Source organism: Mugil cephalus, chromosome 22, assembly GCF_022458985.1.
Source record: "Mugil cephalus isolate CIBA_MC_2020 chromosome 22, CIBA_Mcephalus_1.1, whole genome shotgun sequence".
Taxonomy (NCBI): domain Eukaryota; kingdom Metazoa; phylum Chordata; class Actinopteri; order Mugiliformes; family Mugilidae; genus Mugil; species Mugil cephalus.
Window position 1 is genome coordinate 16825113 of NC_061791.1, and position 20490 is coordinate 16845602.

Below are 20490 nucleotides of genomic sequence, written 5' to 3' on the forward strand. Positions count from 1 at the left end.
TTTTGAGTCCATGTTAAAACGGTGCATGAAATGTGGTAATGCAAATGGACTGAATTAAACTCTACAGTGTTATTTAGCTTAGCCTGCCGACTAAAATAGGACAGCCCAAATAACAGGAGTAAGTGTCCATATAACACAACACAGTCTTAATCACTACAAGACCATAAATTTGTAAAGCTACAATTTAGTGCTGGAATGTCGAAATATATTTGAATGAATTAGTTTTCACTAGTGTACTTAATAAACTGGCAGGTGAGTGTGTGTCCCTTCACAAACTGTTTATTTGTAGCTTTTTTTAATTATGCTCCTAAACTGAGAGGCTGTTAAGATTTTTAAACTGCACTCATAATGTAGCCTTCTTCTATCATCACGTAAGACAATATATCATTAGTATCTTTACGCAGTCATAATCTTTATTGATTGTATATCTTTAATTAGATTATTTGGGCTGCAACAATGCAGAGTTCAGATTTAAAATCGCTCCTTCATCCACAGTTTTCAAATTAAAAGATGTTTTTCATGAGAATTTGTTTTAATGATGACATTGATGAAAGATTGAATTGTATATAGACATTATGTTTATTAGTTAATTGAAAATGAATTGAATCAATGGGTTAATAAGAATAATAATTTGCTGCAGCCCTAAATTCATTGTTAACTTTGAGCTACATGGCAAATTCTGTACAAATAATTCTAACACAAATGAATAAGGGATTTATTTGTCAATAAGTTATTGATTTTCTTCTTTAAAACATCCATATGAAATCTAGTGGTTAGAATTTCAGTCTGCGAACAGGCTGGAACAAATGAAGTGCATTTTTTCAGAATTGGATTGAAATGATTACGTAGTAACAGGTTATTTATCTGATCATTTCAGCCTCCTGCCTTGTTATCAGTTTAAAGCGAAACATTCAAAACTGTAGGAAGGTGTCATTGTGCCATGTGACTCTGCTCCATGTGAATTCTTAAAGTGTTATTCTTGGCTGGAACAGATGCTGATGAATCGGTTAAATTACCCACTGCAGAAAGCATCTCAACGCTTTCTAAATGCTCTCAAATGAATCTGGAGAAACAGCAACAGAGGAAAATCTGGGTTGTTTGCCGTTTACGCTTATTGCTGCTAGTTTGAAAACCATCGTGGGAAAACTGTGGCCATAAAAAGTAAAGTTTTAGTTAATCATTTATCTTGAAATGCGCAATTATGTTAATAAATCGGATTAAATATGCCAAGTGCAGGGGCTTGTCACAAGGAGAAGCTTTTTTTTTATTCATGTTCAATCCATTTATCAAGGCATACATCTGCACACATCATTTTGAGCCGGACGCACATTTCTGCTGCACACAAATAATCCTGTGAATTGGGTACGTGCATAAAATTCTAAGCAAATGAGTCTTTTTGTTGTGGCCATATATTCACGTTAGCCTTAGATCCACAGAGCTGAAGGGTGTGAGCTGGTATCCACGGCAGTATTCATTTAAGTTTTGTCATTTATGTGATCGCACATGCATGAGAAATCAGATAATGTGAGCAAAACGGGTTTGACCGTGGGTGGTGAGGAGGTTTGCATGATTTATTTTAAACAGTTGTTTTTTTCCAGTGATTGAGTTTGAAAACTTTTTGCTCTTCTGCATTCTCTATGTTTCCTAGAAAATACGGAAGAGGTCAGTTGTGCTTACTGTAAATGCTACCTTGATGTTACCACAATATTAGTTTGACACAGAATACGCTGTCATTCATGGTCGGTATTATGATAATTCCAGTCTCTCTTGTATCATTTGCTGTTTTTGCTAATATTAAGTGGTTGTCTGTCTCAATGAGTAATTGCATGACAGTGAAAACTTATACCAACTCTTCTGTTTGCCACCCTTGCAAAATGTCATTTACTAGAAGCAATATTAGGTTAAGGAATTCCTTTAAAAAAAGTAGAGGAATTCCATATTTACGGGAGAGATAGCTTTCTGTTTGGATTGTGTTAGCCAAGTTTGGAGAGTTTTATCTTTGAGTCCATGCCAGCAAGAGGAAATCTGTATTTTGATCCGGGAGGGGAGCTCAGTTGTTTTGCAGTGCCACATTTCAATGGGGATATCAATTTTAATATACACACACCACACAGTCGGACACTTCAACTTTAAACTTAGGGTAATATTTGTCCCAAAGATTTATTCTGTATAGATCATCATCGATTACTGGAAATGCAGTTCTAATGTCTAACGGTTTCTTAAAGTGTTAGTACATACAACATATGGACACGTAAATGCTCTAGGATGCAGTGTTGCCTACTGGCCATTAGTATATTTTCTATCAATCCATTCATTATCTGTTTTCAGCTTTTACTGACTTCTGGTTAGGTCTTTTTTGGTTAAAAGGCCATGTTCAGACCTGGCATGAACCTCCATTGTGGGAAATTGGCTCAGAAGTGGTTAGTTTTAAGTACCTGTGTAATTAAAGCAGACCACTTATCTGCCCAGCACCTAGCATTAAAATGCATCTCCATTTGTGTCCTTATGCAAATAAACAGTATCAACTGCATTAGAAAACACCAGTAGAATATGATGGATGGATGGATGGATGGATGGATGGATGGATGGATGGATGGATGGATGGATGGATGGATGGATGGATAGATCTGAAAGTGCATATGTTAAGTTCCTATTTATTAATTTTTCTCTGCAATTTCACTTTCTCTGAATAAACAAGCAAAGCTCGGTTGGTCTTTAGTGTGACCCAGGACTCATTCTGTGTTTGCACTACTAAAGGAATGCAGTCAAATGTGCCCCAGATAATCTCTAAATGAAGTCTGACATTGGATTAGCCAAATACCTCTGCTTAAAGCTGGCCACTTGTGATCAGATTGCATATGTTTGAAGATAAACCCAAATATTACCTTGCGTCAATGCAAATTTAAGCATTAGCAATTACGTCAGAGTTTTGTTGAAAGCCTGGTTATAAATAAATGAGCAGAGCAGAGTGGTTATTTATCTCAGGTGGTACCAATAGATAATATCATCGTCATTTCAGGGCTTCCCAACAATTGTGCAATGCTCTTAGCCTCCTTCCTCACTTAGCCCCTACTCACCTGTCAGCAAGCTGGAAGTCCTGGAACAACCTTGCTTCCTTCTGCCTCCACTATAACACGATTAGGAGTCAGCTTTGATGCTCATGAAGTTATTGAAATGCCAAGGCCAGGGCATCGGCGCAGCATAATCTTCCCAGCTGGGGCACTCGGGCCACTGGCTGTGGTTTAGCTGATTGGATTCATTTGCTCTGACAAATGCCAGATGTGCTCAAAGGGAGATAGCTGCCTCTCTCTCCTCATCAGTGTGGGTTTGTTCAGCAGAGGCACTAATGCGAAGTTCCGTTTCGGCCCGCTTTTACTACTACAACTACTTCCATTACCACCTGTGAGAAGGTTACCTGGGACTTACCAATGTAAACAGCCCTTTCAATTATATCAACCATCGTACTGTGTGTACCTTTCATTAACGCTGTTGTCACTTGACTGCCACTGGCTCCTATACATCAAACAACACTGAAAAAACACACGTTTAATTTGCTTAATTTGCACCTGTCCTCAGTGATGACAGGGCTGAGTTAAGCGCGAAGTTTCTGTGTCGCGTTGGCCTCGGACCGGGTCCCATGCTGAGCTGGATTTGTTATTTGATAACAGAGCGTGGGCGTGTCAAGGTCTTTGTAAGTGCCCCAGCCCATTAGCTTCACTGTCCGCCCGCGTTAACTCCCAAGCATAGCTTTGGAGGGAGGTAGGGATGTTATTGCTGCCTACCAGTGAGATCCGCGGTTTCAGCCATGTATGTAGCAGTTCTTCATTTTTCTTTTTTTGCTGAATCAAACTAATGATGGATGGGAAAAAATAATTAACTTATAATATATAAAACGGCCACGATCTGTTGCTTTTAGTAATCAAATCAAATTTGTGATTGTGCATTAGTTGTTTTGTTCTGCGTTGCTCGGACGTTTCTAGCCGTTCTGATTCATCTATGCAGAACCTCCTCCATAGCCGCCACAAGTGACCTACAGCATTGTGAGCATTTATACTTGCGCACTTGTGGGTTGGCTCTCTGTATGTGCTGCTCGTCAACAATGGGATTTCTGTTCGATGTGTTCTGTTTCTTTGAGTGCTTCAAATCGCAGTGACTGAATCTCACGTTGAGGTTCGGACACTGAAAGAGGGTGACATTTCGGAGCTTGTCCGGCCACGAAAAGACGTGAAAATTATTTTTGAACAATCACTTGCTTTTCTGTTTTGCTTCTACGCCATAAGGTATGGAGCTATGCCACAAACTGTATAGCCTGCAAGAAGACTGAAATTTAACTTCATTCATTTCACATTTATTAGTAAATCTCTCTTTAAGACATGCATTGACTTCCTTAAAATACCATTCACCACCATTTCAAACCAAATGTGCATGTATTACACCATGGTATGAAGAGTACTCATCCCTCAGAGACTAAAATACAATGTACACATTTCCAATATTTCCAATATTATCCCCATCTTCTGACCTTTACTTCCTCCTTGAGATAGAAGAATTTGTTTCTGAAGATTGCAGAGGTGCTCTGAATTTCAAGTCGCTTCCATTATTAGTCACTGCAGCCCCCTGAAGTCCTGGTAGCAGCAGGGAGTAAAGTCAGACACATGCAAAATTATCATTCATTCCTCTTCAGTAAAATATTGCAGTTGTAACTTCCACATGTTCCGCTTCGCTGTACATTTTATTACAGACTGATCTGTACCTTTTTACCTTTTCAATTCATCAGGAACATTGTTAACACCACCGAGGTGAAGGCCCACATGTTCTGTGAATGATCGGTTACATGTCAAGAATAATTCCTCCCTATTTATTCAACTTTTTCAACATGAAATAACCTTGACAGGAGTAATCAAGCATCAAGCCTTTGAAATGTTTTATTCGCTTTCTCAGATTAAATGCTCGTTATAGGACGGAGTCAGACCCCAGGCTTAAACAGTGGAATCTCACCTTGCCGCATAACTGTCGCTACCTGTTGCCAGACGTTACACACCAGTCCACGCCGAAAACCACATGCCAGACTAAAATAAAGCTTGGCTCAGAACGGGCGTGGGACTGTAGGTGTGCGCAACCAATCACCACACCCAGCATTGTTCTGACGACATTTCTGCTGTGCTGCATAATATGCAAGCAGATCATTTAGTAATGCAAAGTAAAAGTAAAACATTTAACAGTTGATTACTGCTGTTTTTAATTGAGATGTTTGAGTTCCCTACAATCCATCAGTGCATTTTTCGAAATGTGATGCGCTGGAGTCGGATTCTTATGCACTTGGGGCAACAGGTTTGAAGGTTTCTCAGTTGTAGAGGTAAATATATTCCCTTAGAGACGAAGACAATGTATAGGCGGTAAACCCAAAGAAAAGCTACCTCAAAAAAAGAAGTTTGATTCAAAAAGCATCAAGAGCTATGTTGTGAACAAATTGCTTGTCTCCGCTGCTTTTGATATTTTACTTCCACTCCCAGGAGGGAGTCTGTTTTTTGTGGCAGCATATCTTCTTTCTCCTTGTACTTTAAAACGGGACGCCACGCCATGTTCCACGTTCGCAAAGATGAAGAAGAAGGCACAAATGACCCTGTTGCCCTTTGAGTGCAGCCAAAGCGACGATTCTTCTTCAAGCACCGGTTGCTAAGAGTGAATCCAGACAGTGAATAACAGCATAACATTGTTAGCTTCCCTTTTTCGGGACCATTTTCTGACCTCTTGTTGAAGCCCGCATCTGTAACTCAGTATTAATGCTCGTGCTCGTTCAGCTCAGTAGACATGAAGACAGCAGAGCCAAGGGCAAAGCTACTGCTACGCTAGATTATTACTGCATCACTTACTCAAACCTTTTGTGACGATTTCCCTTAAAAAGAATGAATTAGCAGCCAGTCGTACTCGCCATAATAGTTTCATAACCAAACATGTTCTGGTCATGGACACAGCTCAGTCTCCACCCAACTCAGCCTTTTTTTTTTTTGTCGAGCTGAAGGTGTTGAACATGCTCTGCTTTCTAGTGTCCTAATTCGCTGATTTTAGAGCCCGTGCCCAGCTGCAGCTCTCTGAGGGCGGCAAAGCGCATTGCTTTTGAAGAGGCCAGTTGATACAGCAGGACGGTGAGGTGTTGTTTTGTTGCCCTCATGTTCAGAGAGAATTTACAGTGTTCGGCAAGGACACGATTTCATATAATACCAGAACCCTGGTACACGGCATTACATCTGACAAAACTCAAGCAGCTTTTATCATTTGGCATTTATTTCAGCCACCATGTGCTGTGTATCTCCTCTGGGCTGTCGGTCCAGCTGTAATAATCCCTTCGGGCTAAGCCGGGCCCAAGGGGAAAGGGGACAGTGGCTGTGATGGAAACTCAACATTCTCACGTCACTTGCATTATTCACACGTTTTCCACTCATGATGTGTGACATCCCTGAACTGGTTCCCACAGAGTGCTGTTGTTATTGCCCCTTTGTGTCAAAGATTTTTTGGCAGCCTGTTAGCTGTTAGCTGTGTAGCTCAGTTTTGGCTGTTCCCTGGCTTTGATCTCAATCTTATCCTGTGTGTCAAGCCTAGGGCGAAACCGACTCCATGTTACACATTTTTGTAACCGACTTCTTTCTTATTACTCCGTGTAATACAGCTTTTAATTACAGTGGTGTAATATCCTCCTCAGCAATATTTAAATCCAGCCTTGTGTGGCCATTTATACATCCACAGCCCTAGCTTTCCCAGTTTTCTAGTTTGTATGACTATTAAAGACTACTACCTCCTGCTGGTATGAAGATTTATTTCCACTCGTGCAGGCAGACAACATATATGCCAGCTGACCTTTGGCGTGTTCAAGTGGCCCTCACACAGATATTGCTACAGTCAGTCTTCATTGCCTCTAGTTCTTTGATATTGATTTGGTGTTTTTCGGGTAATTTGTCACAATAGGTCCTGGAGGTTCTTTCTGTCTTCTGCTCTCCAACACCTCCCCCTGTCGTCCAAGCTAATGCTTTAACAGCGAAATTCACGATCCACACAGCTGCGTAATTCAGTTTACCATAATGCATCTGTCTGCTAGCCTGGAAGCTAGACCAACTTGCCCGTCTAAATAGCTTTTGTGGCGTAATGTTGTTCAAGGAACTGCCATTAGGAACTGATTATGCTCCAGCAAAGATCTGCTGGGCCAGTCAAATCAGTCCAATTGCACACAAAGGACTTTGGTTCAAAAGAATTGATACACCAGGCTATGTATCTGGTCGAGGTTGTCATGGACCATATTCTAGACATACTGTTGTCAGTTAACTATGAAACCATAATACGGACACTGGAGTTTCCAGTGTGGACCAGGCAAGTTCCTGGACTCACCTTCAAAGTCCTGGATCTAAGTTTCAGTTCAGTTTGTTGTAAAAGATTTTTTAAAATCTTTTCAAGAGTTTCAAGAGAGTATTCCTTACATATCCCTGAAAAGTCATTTTGCTTTTTTTGTTTCAGTTAATTTAGCAAAAACCTTATTTGCACGGAGATATCGCAGAATTGCTTTTTAAATAGAGTCAGTAGACTGTTGTGGAAGGCAGACTGTTTACCCCTTTGGGCAAGCAACACACAAGCAAGTAAAGAAACATTTCAGGTCATGGAGGTGCCCTGACTTGATTATGCACATTTATTATATTTAAAAAACAAAATAAATCATGGTCACCAGAGGGGAACAGAGGTCGAGAATGCCGTAGGTGCTTCGGATAAAACTGTGCGTCAGTTTTCTCATTGCAGACTGCTCCACTTTCTGGAACGTCCGCATTTGAAATCCTGTGCCTTTAAAGAAAAAGCGCATGTGAAAATGTCAGCGCGTTTGGCTTCGCATTATTTCTGACACGCCCCCACCGGCCCTGACCTACCTGTTCTTCACCCAGGAACACACACAGCTGTGCCTTTTTCGGCGTGGTGATTCCCCTGCAGCGGGGCGAACATGCACGGACACACACATACAGTGACCTAAAGACATAGAGGCATCTGTTTGGTAAGTGAACAGGCTGCTCGAGGAAAAGTCTACGCGTGCTATTTGAGATATAAAGGAAAAGGCAGGGTTCCACACGAATCTTCCACTGGGACAGAGCGCCGGTAACACTACTGTGGGCACAGTGGTTAGAGAACGTAAAGAGAAATATAGCTAGAATTTGTTATGGGACACAAGAATGCTTTATTTCAATCGGGTTAAGTATATAACAGGGTGCCAGCAGCACATAGTTGGCTTTTCTGCAAAGGGACCTAAAACTAATAAACAATAAAAGTTAATAGAAAGAGATTAAAATGCACCACTGCTGAAACCCAATACCAGCACTATCAAAGACTCCCTTCGACTCAAAGGAACTCGGCAGAATGTTCTTGGAAAAGCAGGTTAAAAGGTTGTAGAGAAATACAAAGCATTGCAGTGGCAGCACATTTTTCCCATTAGGATAGGAACACAGCTAGAGCCGGTGTGTTCCTCTGAAGTCATACACTGGGATATTGGGATGTGGAATGGAATGGGATATTCAGATGTGGCAATCACTCTCTACTGCTAATCTTCTTTTTATAACAAATACAGATTTGGAAACAATATTGTGAATTATGTGTTCTACCTGACTGTTAGCAGTAGACAGCAGAATGTAATGACACACATCAAATTTTATCAAAACATTGCTGATAGTTTGCCTCAACGTCTGCGTCATTGCCATCGTTCTATATTTTTTGTTAACTCCATGGATGCGTGTTTCTTTAAACAAGCTTAGAAGTTTATATTTAACACCACCCATAACTGCTTGCCGTTTATTTAATAACCAGTAGGTACAGATTGTCATCTATAGGAAACTGCAAGTTTTTGTCATGCATTCAGCATTCACAGCCATAACTTTGTAACCACCTGCATAATGTAAATCTCCTGGCACCCAGACTGCACGAGGTCTCTGAAGGTGTGCTGTGGTATCTGGCAGCAGATTATCCTGCAGTTAAGAAGTGGAGCCTTCATGGGTTGTAAGACCAAAACATCCCATTGATTCTCGACTGGATTGTGGTCGGGGGAATTTGGAAGCCAGTTCAACACCTTGAACTTCTTTTTGTGTTCCTCAACCCATCCCTGAACCACTTTTATTTTGTGTCAGGGTGCGATATCCTGTTGAGAGAGGCCGCTGCCATCAGTTAATAATATTTCTGTGATTGGGTGTACGTGGTCTACAACAATGCTTAGTGAAGTGGTAGGATCCTCCTGATCAAGTGCTTTTGCACCCTAATCTGATCCTGAGCTTTTGATGTTTAATACTGGCCGATCCGAGTCCCGATCCAGTTTTAAATAGAGAGCATGGCACCACGTGACCGTCAGGTGCAACAAATAGGGCTGTCAAAGCCAATGTAGCGAGACAGCAGCTCGTACCTTAGCTCCAGAAAATCTATGTCCCGTTCTACAGAAACGGGCTGGTCTAACTCTGTGAGCCTCTCTGGAGTATTTTTCTCCTTGACCGTGTCTCGGGGAAACCTTTCCCTTCTTTTATACTCGGCGTTCAGCAAACATGATTAGTCACTTGATTTTGGTTCCACTTCTTTGGCTGCTATTTTTAGCAGCTTTGGCGCTAGCCAGCTGCCGCTAAAAGAAAAGAAGAAGAACTAGTCTTTCTTGTCATTTTGTTTCGGCAGCTTTGACACTAGGCAACAATAAGCTAATATTAAGGCATTGATAAGACATCTTGAGGCTACAACGATGTAGTTATGGTTGATGGCAGACGTAAAATAAACTCCTACGAAACACCGGAGAAAAAATATAATTTTGTTACGTGTGGACGTGGCTGTGCTTTTATGTGTACGTTGTGATCAATAACCTTAGATGACTGCTTCGTATTTGTTTTCACTTTTCATCACAGCAGCATCATTTTTCTGAAAAGGATCCCGTATTTATCTATTCCAGATGCGTGTCCGTCGGGGTTGTAGACTCCTGTATGTTGCAGTCAACACTGAGCAGCAGGGATAGCGAACACAGTGTTGTTTTCCGTCGCTGCACACAAACAGAGGGAGCTCTCAGTGCTGCTCGACTCCGGCAGCCCTGCAGCACTAGCCTACATTTCAGAGGAGGAGGGAGAATATCGGTGATGTCATCTCGAGGTCTCTCGTTCTGCCTCGCTCTCTTTTCCCCTCTCAGAGGATGTGTTATGAATGCAATGGTGCCTTTTGCTGCCCGAGCTGCTTGAGGTAGGTCCTCCGTTCACCTCCCTCCCCCCGGCGTCCTCTTGCACACGTGCACCCTCCATCGATCCGGCACTCTCCATGCTTTTTTTTTTTTTTTTTGTTTTGATTTACCTGCTCTCGATCTGGACAAATGTAGTCCGCCTGTGATCCTGTGAGTATTACTCTTGTTGCTTGTTTCGGAGTCTTTTCCAGCTGTGCATGCGATTGAGAAGTCTGTGTTAGAGCAGGAATTTCTGATGCACCGAGTTCACGTCAGCCCGGTCACGCGTCCTGACACCGGGCTAGCTGCTCCGAATGCGTGTTGCGTTAGACTGCAAATATCTTTCAAAGAGGTGAATCGAGTGCGCCGGCCGCGTAGAGACGATGTGTGTCACCCCGACTAAAAACTGCCTTTTCTGTCCTGCCCGTTTTCTTTTAAGGTCATTCTTGGGTCGCAGGAATATCGCTAGCCGCTGTGACCTTTGCACTCCCTTGTGATGTCTGCCAATCCTTCAATAAGCGTCGTCCAAACAATGGCGTCTGTTAGAGAAATGTGCCGGCATCTCTGCCTTCTCGTGTCTTTTCTCCCTTTTCTGTTATGCAAGCTGTATCACACACACACACACACAAACAGGCACACATTATTTAACTGAAGCTGCATGCGTCACACACATTTTCATTGTGCCTCTCAGTAGTGGAGCCGTGGCCGTGTGATTCTCCTCTCTGTCTCTGTGGGAAGGAGGGGTTGTTCTGTCCTTTATGAGCCGACTGTAATTTAAAGGAACCCAGGCAGCAGCAGCAGCGGCGGTGGCAGCGGTGGTGGTTCTCGTATAATCGGACTGAGGTCACCACAGTCTCCTTGACTCCATGGGACTTGAAAGCTTCTAATCATCCTCCAGCCCATCAGTATTCCTACCCACAAGTTGCTCAGAGAGATCAGATCAATGGATTTGAGTGAGGGCTGTGTCACCTTGTTGCATCCTAAAGCATTTTAACGTTACAAGGTGACTCTTTCAGTGCTGATGCTCCTCATGCATTTCTCCTCTGTCTTATTATACAAAGAAAACAGAATGTGTTAGATGACAAGTTTGCCACCAGACATTATACTAACACAGGAATCAGTATTAACTGCATATATTTTTCAGAATCAGGTTCATGTAATGGACAATAAGGCTGGCCAATAAATCAGATAAATAGATTGGCTCACATTTGTGGTTTAGGCTTTTTTTTTTTTTTAATGAAAATACTTTTTACTTTTAACTCAAGCTGCTGTCATTCCACTTGAGCTCCAGTAGCTCATAGTTTACTTCTAGGGCTGGGTTTTTATGCCATCCTCTTATGAGAAGAGGATGTGGCCTCGTGGGACTACTTCACACAACAGATATTGCGAGGCCTTTGCAACAACAAAAAAAAGAGAAGAGATGTGAAAAGCCATAGGTAAGAGATAGATAAACACACATACGCACAACCAGTATATTGCAACATTACAACAACAACAACAACGCAAAAACACTTGTTAAACATCTGGGAGCAACTGGGCATTTGTACACGTGGGAACTAATGGTGCAAAAGCTGTATAAATCATAAACGCTGATCAGTCTCTGTAGTCTAGTCCACCAGTCAGCCTTTGGACTTGTCTAGGTGGAGGTACAGGTCAAACAGCTCTTGAACAGAAAGTAGGGAAATAACTTGCTGATGGCGCATTTTTTTGGAAATCTTTTGTACTGATTTTGTGAAACTAAAACCAAGTAAGGCTTCCTAGTCAGCTTTGTTAATGCTGTTTTTGTATCACATCCTCTTAATGACAGTTAAACATTATATTAACATAATCGTTCTTTCTGAGGTTGAGTCCGCTTTTCTTCACGTACGTCAGATTTTTGTTCATTTGGATCCTTGCTAGGATGCTGAAAAGTGATCCTTATCTCTCGCGCTGGATTCTGTGTGGTCTAGCATGGCAATCTTCTGCCACTGCTGTTGATTAATATTCCTCACTCCCTGACCTACATGGTTTAATTCTCTTTGAAGATGTCTCCCACCCCACACACAGCACCAATCTGGGACAGGCAGAAGATTACACTGGTCCGAGCGACTGTCTTCTCCTGTTTTTTTTTTTTTTTTATTTTCCACAGAGAGCATTTCTGAAAACAATGCTTGACCACCAGCCTGTTCTTTCCTGACAAGCTGGCATTTCTAGTGTAGCTGCATGTTTGTTCCTCTACAGGAAATTACACCTAGTCTCCTTGGACTACCTTATCTTTATCTTTTAAAAGCTTATGCTTAGCAGAGCTCTAAATGTTTGTGTTGATATGTGTCAATACGTTCATAATGGAGAAGTGACAATGGTACTGTAACTATGTAACTATGTTACTACGTTACTATAGTGGATAGAAAGCTACAGATTGATATCAAAATATTGTTTGTGTACTGTTTTGCCTTTTAATTAGTGGTGTAACATATGGTAGTTGATCGGTTGATGTGCATAGCTCCCCCTCCACCGTTATGGCAGATTAATTAACCCAATACGTTTTTTCTTATTTGCAAGATTTGAACCAGAGTTTCAGTGAAAAGATGCAGACAAAGCAGTTGGTTTCCCACAATGAATCTCACAAGACTGAGCAATGAGATTAGTCAACGTGTGACAGAGATCCAAAACATGACAGAAACGTCTACCATGAGAGCACCGTCAGGCCCGACAGCTGATTGCAAAAAACAAAACAAAACAAGTATGTCGGCAGAGAAGAGTTGGATAAAAACAAAGCCATATGAAAAGATATGTCAACTTTAGATATGACATTGTGGAGATACTACAAATCGACAAGATTAGTTTTTAGTTTTAAGCAAAATTGTTATGAAACTGGAATATCTCTAAATGATTAGACTTCGAATCCAATCAAACCAGGACCCTGTGACTTGAATTGGTCGAGCAGATCTGTAGAGATCCCTAGCCCTGCACGCTGAGGCCCCAGCATCGCTGGAGGCTCTTTGAAGGGTAGACACTGAGCTCAAGGCAACTTGTACTGTTGGTGTAAGTATGCGGCTCGCCCTGCCTTTCTTCCCCATCATGTTGATGAGACTCTTGACCTGAGGCGCAAGTATCTGGCATCTGTGCAGAGGTCAAAGAACCAGTCAATAGGTAGTTTATTTGCAAACCTTGGGGATATTTACTGGCGGTATGGATATCATTTAATACCACTTGCAGACCAACAAACGTTAAGCGTTTCACTATGTGCACAGCATCACACATGTATATAGTTTTATTATATATTTTATATGTAATACATTTTAGAGTTTTTTACATAAATGAGACCTTGAGTTGTCTGTTCTGTTATTGGAGTGGTGCTCAGTCTCATACTTTGTTGTTGTCACTCATGAGCCACGGCCACTCTGTATGTCTCGGTTAACTACATATTTATTTTTGAAACACTCAGCAGCGACCGTGGCCTCTGTAGATGTGCCTCTGGGGCTTTCAGACAGCAGAAAGCAACATCGTTACAATTGGCTTAGTATCCGGGAAGGATTGCTGTCCTAGTCCACCCTTGAGCAGAGCGCAACCTTTTAAACTGAAACGACCAGCGTATATGGTATTTAACTGCTGCATTTTCAATACTGACAAGCAATCTGAACAGAATAGTTCATCTATAATCTTCAAGAAAACATTTGCCATAATTGGAGCATATTTATAAGAGTAATTGCAAAAGCAATTGGTCTGCAAGCCAATCAACTGCTATTCAGAAGGGCTCAAATAAAGCTAAAAGGCTGTCCAGAAAAGCTAGCTAGCTAGCAACAAGGTACATTTTCAGTAGACATTAAATGCCTTAAACCAGAATAAAGTTTGATGCAGTGTCTGGGGGAGGCCAGTTGTATTTAACTATTTAACGCCATGGATTTTGTGCAGGCAATTAAAACAGTGAATGGTGCATTCTTTGGTGTGGCAGTGTCCCCTAAAGCCAACGCCATGATTGCAATCAAAGCTTTTGTCTATATGCAGCACATCATTTTTGTCTCTGTGGAGAAACCCCTCCGCCAGTATTTCCGGCTTAGTTTTTGGGGCCGCTGCCAAGCCACACATTTAGGATTCCCCGTGCGTTTGTCCTCTATCTTTGGCAATGATTCATAGCTCGTAGCTCCCAGACCACTGTGGTACAGTTGAAACAGACCGCGCCAGCTTGTGTGAAGCCGCGATGCTGAGTCATGTGAAAGTCAAGATAGTAGGTAGCCTGTCGCTGACTTGCATTTATTAGACGACAGTGTCAAACCGGGTGTAATTTCTTTGTGGTATGCAAATCTGTAGTACGGCTTAAACTTTTGACACCCAAAACATCCGTACATTTTAAAACATGTAGACAAAAAGATCCCACTCAAACAAATGAAACAGAAATATTATACTTTTTCATGTATTTGTTCAAGGAAATGGATAATTTACAGAGTTAAAAAAGCATGTGAAGTCTTAATTTCAGTGTCTGGTATGATCACCTGCAGCAATAATGGCAACTAAACATTTCCAGTAACAGTCCTCTACTGTGGCTTGAATTTTAGCTCATTCCTCACTTTTGAAATGTTAGTCAGGTTTCCAGAGAATTTCTACTGAATTCAGGTCAGGACTTTGTTTTTTATGATGTTGGCACTCATTGTTTCAAAAGAGTCACATTCAAACTGTGCAGACACACACACGTTTGTATGCCCATCTTTGTGAGGACACTCATTGGCATAATGCATTCCCTAGCCCCTAACCCTAATCATCACAACTAAATGCCTAACCCTAACCTAATTATAACCTTAACCCTAAAACTGAGTTTTAACCTTCAAAACAGCCAAAAAGTGAGGCCAAAAAAGTGAGGACCGGCCAAAATATCCTCACTTTACACAAATGTCCTCAATCTGATGGTATAAAACTTAAACTGGTTCTCAGAAAGATAGCTGTACAAGAACACACACACGGATTATTATTGTGACACGCTATTTTGCCTAAGGTGAACAATTACAGAGCATCTTAGCTAATGCGCAAATAGTCATCCAAATATAAGCTCCACCAGATTGGGTCAACTACACACAGAGGATATTAGTCAATTCCGGCTAAGCTAACTCTATGTTGAAGGTAAAGAACTTAATACAACCCCACAGAGAAGTTCAGTTTTTATTCCTGCAACAAACTTTAGCAACTGTATAACGGTAGCAAATGTTGACATAAATAATGAAAAAAAAAAAAAAAAAAAAAACTCCCACACACTGCTACATCTTTCATTTCTGTTATTTTCCCACCTCAGCTGTGTGACTGCCACTTCAAGCTGAGTCATGGGCTGGTTGCTAAAGCTGGCTTTGTGGAATAGAGTGCAAGGCATCTGTCCCAGCATGATGGGTCCTTGAGAATTGAGGCCAGATGAAAGTGTGTGTGTGCTTGGCTGGAACCAGACTGTCGGAGCACTGGAGCGTTACATTGGTGGAATGACTGGTGGAGAGACGTAGTGACTGTCGCATTGTCAGGATGTCCTCCCGTCCTCTGTCTAATATTCGGACAATGTGTTTTATAAACTGCTGCCTTTCTTCTTTTCTTTTTAATGCCTTTGTAAGGCAATGGGTCAAATTCTATTTCACAAGCCTGAAATGACTTTTGCACCTTTTGTTGATGTCACAATGCAGTGTTTGAGAGCTCTGATCGGTCTAGAAGAGGTTTCACTTCCCGATAAAGTTCCTTGTTTCAGAACAATGGATAAAGTCAATCAGGGCCAATGATGGTAGCTCTCAAGTGTCGGCATTTCATGTCAACAATGACGCTGCATTCAAGGCATAAAACCTGGGTTTGTCAAGATGTTGAGAACAATTGGTCGTTGCCGTTTGTTCAACGAAACACAAGTTAGAAGATGCAGACACAGTGCAGCTGGAGAAGACCGTATTTTGCTCAACAGCAGACCTGTGAACACCCTGTTGATTTTATTGTAGAGGACTATAGGTGGCACAGTTTGGGGATCTCCAATTACACAGGAAAATGAAAGCATTTTTTTTGTCATTGTGCCCAGGCCTAGTTGCTACTACATGACTTTTTGAACCCAAAGCCTTGCAAATACAGAGCATGAGATCTTGCTTTTCACATTCCGGAAATACGATGCCCTGCCTAGGACAAAAGAGGACTAAAGAAAGCAATTACTTTACTGCAGCGTGCAGGGATTCAAACTTTAAACTAAGACTGTGATTTCCACTGTCAGGCCACCAAGCTCCAATGGCCATAGTCTTATCTGTTGCTATGTCAGCTGGGGCCACCATTTTCATACCAACAAATTTCAATAAAAAACACAATACATTGTAAGTGGCTTAACAGTGTCACCAGAACAACCACGCATCGGCAAGCAGCTGCTCCACCTAAAGTAATCTTTTTGAAATCGTAGTGGAATTACCAGATGGTCCCACATGAACTCATGTTGAGGATTTGGCTCACACCGACATTACTATTACAAACAGCGGTTAAGCCTGTATTTTATTTTGTGCGGGTACAAGGTCTGCATTGAGAGAAAGGAGATAATAGGTTTCACCATTCAAGGGATGGTTGGAGGATGACAGGTTGAGATGGGTGAATGTTAATCTTGCACAGCCTTTTCAACATGTATTTGGGGAACACCAAGTTTTGGACTCTTGGTTTCATAATTTCATACTTTTTTTTCATACTTATTCACATTGGGGACTCAAAAAGACAGGTTTTTTACAATCTACAGTGGGGGAAATAAGTATTTGATCCCCTGCTGAATTTGTAAGTTTGCCCACTTCCATAGAAATGATCAGACTCTGGTTTTTATGGTTGTTTACTGGTTATGGGTATAGACAGAATATCAGTCGAAAATGCATAAAAAACACACAATCTAAAAGTTATAAATTGTTATGTATTTTATTAAGGGAAATAAGTATTTGATCCCCAACAATTCACTTAGAATTCAGGCTCCTACAGATTGGCTGGTGCGCATGTGGCACACAGCTGTGCTCAGTCAACTAATTACCAATACTCCTGATCTTAACTCGTCATGTATATAAAGCACACCTGCTCTAAGAATCAGTTTCTTACATTCCAACTTCTACAGCACCATGGGCAAGACCAAAGAGCTGTCAAAAGATGTCAGGGACAAGATTGTAGACCTGCACAAGGCTGGTATAGGTTACAAAACCATCAGCAAAAGGCTTGGTGAGAAGGTGACAACTATTGGTGCCATTATTCGCAAGTGGAAGACCCATAAAAGGACCATCAACTGTCCTCGGTCTGGAGCTCCCCGCAAAATCTGGCCTCATGGAGTGAGGATGATGATGAGAAAGGTGAGGGAGCAGCCTAAAACAACACGGCAGGAGCTTGTTAATGATCTGGAAGCAGTTGGGACCTCCGTCACCAAGAAAACAGTTGGCAACACACTGCGCCGTTATGGATTGAACTCTTGCAGTGCCCGCAAGGTCCCCCTGCTCAAGAAGGCACATGTACAGGCCCGCCTTAAATTTGCCAGTGAACATCTAAATGACTCAGAGAAGGCTTGGGAGAAAGTGCTGTGGTCTGACGAAACCAAAGTTGAGCTATTTGGCATTAACTCGACCCGCCGTGTTTGGAGGATGAAAAAACGTGAGTATGACCCAAAGAACACCATACCCACGGTTAAGCATGGAGGTGGAAACATCATGTTTTGGGGCTGTTTTTCAGCAAAGGGTACAGGGCAACTTCACCGCATTATGGGGCCAATGAATGCAGCCATGTACTGTAACATCTTGTACAAAAACCTTCTTTCCTCAGCAAGAACACTGAAGATGCCTCGTGGGTGGGTTTTCCAACATGACAATGACCCAAAACATACTGCCAGGACAACAAAGGAGTGGCTCAAGAAGAAGCATATTAAGGTCATGGAGTGGCCTAGTCAGTCTCCAGACCTTAACTCGATCGAAAACCTGTGGAGGGAGCTGAAGCTCCGAGTTTCCAAGAGGCAGCCAAGAAACTTGAAGGATTTAGAGACTGTCTGTAAAGATGAATGGGCCAAAATCCCTCCTGCGCTGTGTCCAAACCTGGTGACCAACTACAAGAAACGTCTCATCGCAGTGCTTGCCAACAAAGGTTTCTCTACAAAGTACTGACTTGTGTTGTGCTTGGGGATCAAATACTTATTTCCCTTAATAAAATACATAACAATTTATAACTTTTAGATTGTGTGTTTTTTATGCATTTTAGACTGATATTCTGTCTATACCCATAACCAGTAAACAACCATAAAAACCAGAGTCTGATCATTTCTATGGAAGTGGGCAAACTTACAAATTCAGCAGGGGATCAAATACTTATTTCCCCCACTGTACATTTCCAATGATTTCCAGATCAGGACAACTATAAAGTTCCATCTTTCTTTCAATCGTGCTAAATTAATTTTGGTTCAACTGAAACTTATCTCATTATCCTATAACAGGCAGTATTGTACAGTATTTTGTTCATTGTACAAGTCAAAGAAACACTCCGTCAAAGAAATACGCAAGCAGTAGTTGGGGCAAATTCCTGTGGATCTGTAAAGTAGCCTCCAACCGGTACTCACCCTGATGTAGCCTAGAATAACTCCCCATCAGGTTTTAGTGGAGCAGCTAAGTGGCCAGTACAATTTTCCCCTTGATAGATAAAGGTTAAAAACGATGTCATGCTCCAACACTACCCCCCCATACCCCCAGATGAGGGCAGACAGAAAAAGATAGATTGAAAATATGAATTTTTTAGGACTCTCTTGGGGAGGCAGCCGTCAGGCTTTCTGATCCTCCTACCTCCCCCTGCATACACTAGAAACAGGCCTGCAGCTACAGCGCTGTTGTTTGGATGGTAAAGGGCAGCGGGGGATGATAAGCAGGTTTCTGAGCAGGTTTCAGAGCAGGGTCCTGGGACAAAAATAAGAGAAATTCCTCTTTTGAGTTCTGTGCTGTAGAAGTCTGCCTTCTCTAAAATGTACTAGATGAGTAGACATGATGTTGCAAATAAGTCCAATTTAGCAAACTAGCCATCCCACATGATGTGAGAGGGCATCGCTGCACAAAGCTAACAAAATAACTGCTGAAACTAGATGACTAATTTGGACCACTGTGCACTTAAAACCTCCAAATATCTAAGCAAAGGAAAACTGACACATTTCCACCTTGAAAGTTATCATAACCTCTTCCCGTTGTGACACATTTCTTCTCTTCCTTGGCAGATATGCAGTTACCAGAGCAGCGCTGACAGGTTTGACTCTGGTTTTACATGACCATGGAGTCCTCCTCTGAGTCCCAGCAGGAGCCTGAGAAAACTTTGGTAAGTCATTTTTGCATATGTGCTTGACTGATGCATGCATTTCAACATTTCAAAGGAAAAGTATAGCTTAGTTTTCCAACATGGGAATTGGGAAGGAATAAAAAAGGTTTCTTTTAAACGGCATTAAGGTATGTGGAAGTGCCTTGTTTTTAAAGATTCTGTTGGCTCCACTTGAGAAACAGCAAGTAAACCCACCCACCGTTCCTCGATGTGATCACTGATAATTACCCCGAATAATTGGTGGCCTTCATTCAACATTGCACGTATAGTCTTAAGTTAGAAAGGTTTCTTGTTTCCTGCTGGCATCATTGACAGGATGTCTGCGCCAAGAGTGCGCTCTCTGAACTTTAATGATTGGTTTAAGGTGCTAATATTGCCACACTGCCACAGGCTTGTCACGCTCACAGTGCCAGACATGCATGCTGTTAAAGTTGTGCAAAGGAGTGCGTGTGTCACTACGTAGTCAAGAATATCACAATGACTGATGATGGACAAAGGTCATACAGGGGTGTGCGTGTCTAAATTTCCTCTTTTCTAAGAGGAGAAATGGTGACTAAACATGCTACGTAAAATGAAATGTTCATCTACAGTTCTTGCTGTGCACAGTAAAGTACAGTTGTTGCAACTTCCTGTTCGGTGTTGCAGGTCAACAAAAATTATGTTTTAAACATTTTCAGTTTATGTGTTTAGTTTCTTATCACTGGATTTGATTTCAGTGCCTTGTGTAGATATTCTGTAAATGCTTTCTGTATGTTTCTGTGCCACATGCACACAAAATATTGTCATCTGCATAAAAACACGCTTTGGAATAGATTGTTAATATTAAAGGATCAAGAATAATTCTTGGTCTCTTAGTTCCCTCAGTTAGCAAACCTCAACAATGTGTCAATCAAGTGGCACCCTCAGTCAGCAGGCATACATTCACACATATAACATACAACCTCCCTCTGCTCAGCTCCCTGAATCGTCATCCTGCCCTTTCATTTCACCTTCATCATAATCCTCAG

General features: G+C 41.7%; 1 protein-coding gene across 10 annotated transcripts in view; it reads left to right on the forward strand.

Moving 5' to 3' along the window:
* The window catches only part of osbpl8 (oxysterol binding protein-like 8), an 89254-nt gene that overhangs the window by 3621 nt on the left and 65143 nt on the right, over positions 1-20490 (forward strand). For 6 of the 10 annotated variants that reach the window (XM_047574812.1, XM_047574817.1, XM_047574816.1 and 3 more), the window contains exon 2: positions 19386-19483. In XM_047574812.1, the coding sequence (XP_047430768.1) occupies positions 19433-19483 (51 nt within the window). In that variant the 5' untranslated portion in view covers positions 19386-19432. Of the gene's footprint in view, positions 1-10208; positions 10228-10355; positions 10376-19385; positions 19484-20490 lie in introns of those variants that run through there. The other 4 variants (XM_047574813.1, XM_047574822.1, XM_047574825.1 and 1 more) reach the window with 3 other exon arrangements.